The sequence below is a fragment of the Nestor notabilis genome, unplaced genomic scaffold, assembly GCF_000696875.1.
Source record: "Nestor notabilis isolate BGI_N333 unplaced genomic scaffold, ASM69687v1 scaffold4524, whole genome shotgun sequence".
Classification (NCBI taxonomy): domain Eukaryota; kingdom Metazoa; phylum Chordata; class Aves; order Psittaciformes; family Psittacidae; genus Nestor; species Nestor notabilis.
This window is the reverse complement of record NW_009925052.1, coordinates 1-3,898: the sequence shown is the minus strand read 5'-3', so window position 1 is coordinate 3,898 and position 3,898 is coordinate 1. Positions and strand designations below refer to the sequence as shown.

At 40.5% G+C, this 3,898-nt stretch overlaps 1 protein-coding gene across 1 annotated transcript in view; it reads right to left on the bottom strand.

Annotated features, from left to right (window-relative positions):
• LOC104404438 (putative E3 ubiquitin-protein ligase UNKL) overlaps positions 1-2,235 on the bottom strand; it is a gene marked incomplete at its 3' end in the record, with an annotated part of 37,004 nt that extends 34,769 nt beyond the window's left edge. The window contains exon 1 of the mRNA XM_010012866.1: positions 2,157-2,235. Coding sequence (XP_010011168.1) covers positions 2,157-2,235 — 79 coding nt within the window. The remainder of the gene's footprint in view (positions 1-2,156) is intronic.
• Between the last annotated feature and the right edge of the window lie 1,663 nt (positions 2,236-3,898).

Here is a 3,898-nt window from a genome sequence, read left to right as displayed (position 1 = left end):
AGGAATGCCACAACACTGTAAGCATGTCCTCAGACATATAGGTGCTTCCCTCCTTTTTTTTTCTTCTGACACTTAAGGCATGCTGTGGCATTGTCTATCTTTAAGCAAGTTACCCTTGACTTCTCTTGCTTTTCCCAACCACTTGCCCTGTATGCCTTTACTCTTCTGACTTAATTTCAGTTATCAGCTTACAACAGTTGGCTCTCATTTCTAGCCCACAGTTCTCAGGATCAGATCTAAAATAAGGCCTCCACAGTTCTGCTGAAACTTCTCTCACAAATGTCTCCAATAATCTCACCTTATAACTGAGTTAAAGAAAACATGTCATCTTCTCCACTCACATCTATCTTCGTTTTCTTAATTTACTGTCTGCTCTTACTCAATTTTTTCCCCTTGAAACATTATTCTCCTTCATTTACAGTTGCATTCAGTTACATTCACACTTTCCTCTCAATCCCTCCCTGCAGCATATATTCAATATTCTTCAATATTGTCTTATGCCCCTGGTGAGGGGTCTCACAGGACTCCAACCTTGGTCCCTGTTCGTATCCTTCTACATCTGAGCAATTTCACTGCAAAACACAAACTTGAAAACCACCACCTCTTTGCTGGTAACTCCTGAACCTATCCATTTAATTCAAACTGTAAGCAAGAAATGTTGAAACAGAGGTATGAATCTCACTACTGGTCTTACTTCTGGGAAGTGCTCTGCACTTCTATTATGTCAGACAATATAATCACCCTGTTTGCCATTTAGGCTCGTAACCAAGGAGTAATCTTCAGCAACTGTAGGGGACAACCTTTCCAATCCAATTGCAGCAAACAGGTTTCCATCTCATATCTAAGTTACTGAAACATTTCCTCTTATTTGCTTCTAACAATTCAGCCTTGCCCAGCTAGCACCATTTTGAAACACCGATTCCTTTTTCCTCCTTTAGAATCAGTATCTATCGCTCAGTAATGAAAGGTCAATTTTTGTCTCAAACCAATCCATTACATGAGCAACTATTATCATTGTTTGTTGATTTTCAAAGAACTGCTCATGATGCCCTAGGATCAGCAGGAGTGCTGTAAAAATGCCTGAAAAGGTAATTAATTCTCTTTTACATCATACTTCAGAGACATTTTTTGCTGTTTCTATTGCTTAGGCATGGTACTCAGTGTTTTCATGCTGCCTAGGGTGTTCCTGTTGATTATCTTCTCATCTCTGTTGTTTAGTTTGTAAAGCCTCTGGGAAAAATCCACCTTTTCCTTCTGTGACTACAGCCTACAACACAAAAGATACCTGATCTGTGACAAGTGCTACTGTATGCCACAGTAACCAAAATAATTAATCTTACATTTTTTTAAACAGCTGACCAGCAAAACTACATATTTTCCGGTTGTTCTCCTGCTTTTTTTTTCCTCTTTTTGTCAGAAGCCCTTCATTGCTTCTGTCACTGCAGACGAAGGTAGCTCTCCCGACATACAACCACAACATACCCAGCTCCTCGGTGGATGCCCACCTACCTGCCTGCCTGCCATATTGTACTATTTGCTTATTCTCATCTCCACAAAGCTTCTACCCATCCCTAAGTTCACTGCAGACCCTTGTAGCCTTTATCTAGAAGATATACATCTCCATGGAAATGCAAACACTAATGGGATAGCCAGACAGCTAACAGTCGATTCCTTCCTTTGCCTCTTCTCACTGGAAGCATCATGGAACAGTCATTCTCCTTTATTACCCACCAATCTTTACAAAACTTAGGTAAGTTTAAAATCTTGAAGTCACCTCTACACAGTATGGCTACCACCTACCCACCAATTTTAAAGTTGACAAGAGAATAAGACAGCACAACTGGAAAAGTAAAAAAGGACCAGCAACAATACTAGGACAGATGTACAGGAACAATACTAGCAGAAAACCAGTTTCTTATGTTATCCTTTAAAGACCACCACAGTGCAAAATCATAGTTCTAGCCCTACGACAGCCTCAAGAATACATGCTTATATAGAAGTGTATGTACAAAAATTAACAAATCACTTACTGAAATCTGTTTCCAAATAAACTGCATCAGGATTCTACCAATCACTTTTGCTAAGGAAAAATTACCATTTTTCCTTAATGTCACTAATAATACTTTAAACACCTAGGAGTGAAAGAAATCACTTACTCATCTCCATCTGGGCAGATTCCTGTAGTCTCATCATATTTTGTACAATAAACATCTGGACTGTAGTTAAAAGTCCCATCACGCCTTCGTATAGGTCTACGACGACGCTGATTTAGGAAATGCCAATGAAAACAGGTAAATGGTCTGTGCTGGGTACACTTGTGCTGCAAAAATAGGGGGCACTGCTCTGTCCTAAATTCCTTTAGATACCTAAAAAAATTAAACTGTGTTACAAGTTTATCTTATTGGAGGCACATTTTTACAGTATTAATAAGGCACTTAACAATTCAGTGCACACAGCCCATGAAAAATTCCACAAATGTACCTGCATACAGTTTTAGTTCCTGTGCACAATGTACTGTTCAGCTGTTGAATACAAGTGACTTTCATTATTTTGATAGACGTATTATTAATAAAATACAGTGGAACACCTGGCAAATTATACTATTTTGTAACTAAGCTAAAAACAAATAAATACATTAGTTTAAAAAGAACAACATTTGGAATATAGTCCAAAATAACCACCAAAGAGATTATAAATCAAACAAGTTACTAGAATGAGCATTCGTACTGCTTGCTACGTCCTACAAAGGCTATTTTACCTAAAAACCCCACATCTAATTTAAACTACTTCTTAATCACAACATTCACAGAATATAGACACATTATATTAAAAGCTAGAGGGTTAAAAAAGCTTTATGAAGGTTATCAGGGGCTATGAGAGAGCTTCATCAAGCTTACTTTAGCAACTGTTATGCTTCTGTTGAGACAGTCTGGGATCTTTGGAGGTTACTTAGGTGTTAGTAAGACAGTCCTCCTTTAGAATGCAGGGCGCAAAAGCTAGTTAGGAAGGCCAATATTTTTTTGCACAGGATATCAAGATCATGCCAGACTGGGCACAACTGTGGCATTTGTCAAAGAATGTAAGACAGCACTTCTTCCAGCCTCAGCTTATACGTCCATTAGCCAATTTAGCAAGTTCATTACTTTGCTAAAGTTATGCAGTATTTGCAGAGGAAAGGGTACACGGGGACTTTACAGAAGAACCTTAAAATTCCTAGATGTCTCTAAAAGAACTGAAGATACCACATAAAGAAAGGATTAGCAAGAGGATTTGGGCATCTTTTCTTTCCCAGGTGCTTAAATTGGCACATGGGGGATACAATGACACAAAATGATGAAGCACGCCTTTAAGTTTAGAGAAGAATCTTCAAACTACCAAGGATTGTGGGGAAGGGAAAAAACAAACAAAAACCCCACACACTAGAATAGATTTTTTTGTATGTTAAGGGCTGTAGCAGTATCTGGATAAGCGGCCTCATTCCTGTGGTCTTTCTGAGAGTGCTGGAAATGTGACATTCCAGAAGCGGTGTTACAGGGATGAAAGTGAAGGAATGCCACAACTCTGTGACAAGTTATTCCACATTTGTGAGGAGCACCTGGTCCTACACGAGATGGGCTGTCCGTAATGCCAGCGGGCTGCAGGGACTTTATCGACCATAAAAGAAAACGGAGAGGCTTGTGGAGAGGACAGCAAGCACACGGGAACTGCCTTTCAGTACGGGAAGGTCTGCAAAAATTGTCACGGAAACGCCCCAAGGACCGGAGCTGAGGCTGGCCGCGCAACGCTTAGAAGTGGGAACACTGCTGCTACGGCTTGGAGAGGGCGGTCTCGGAGCGCGAGAGGGTGCTGCAGGGCTCGGGGTGCCAGAGCACACCGCGCAGCCCAGAGAGGCGCGACC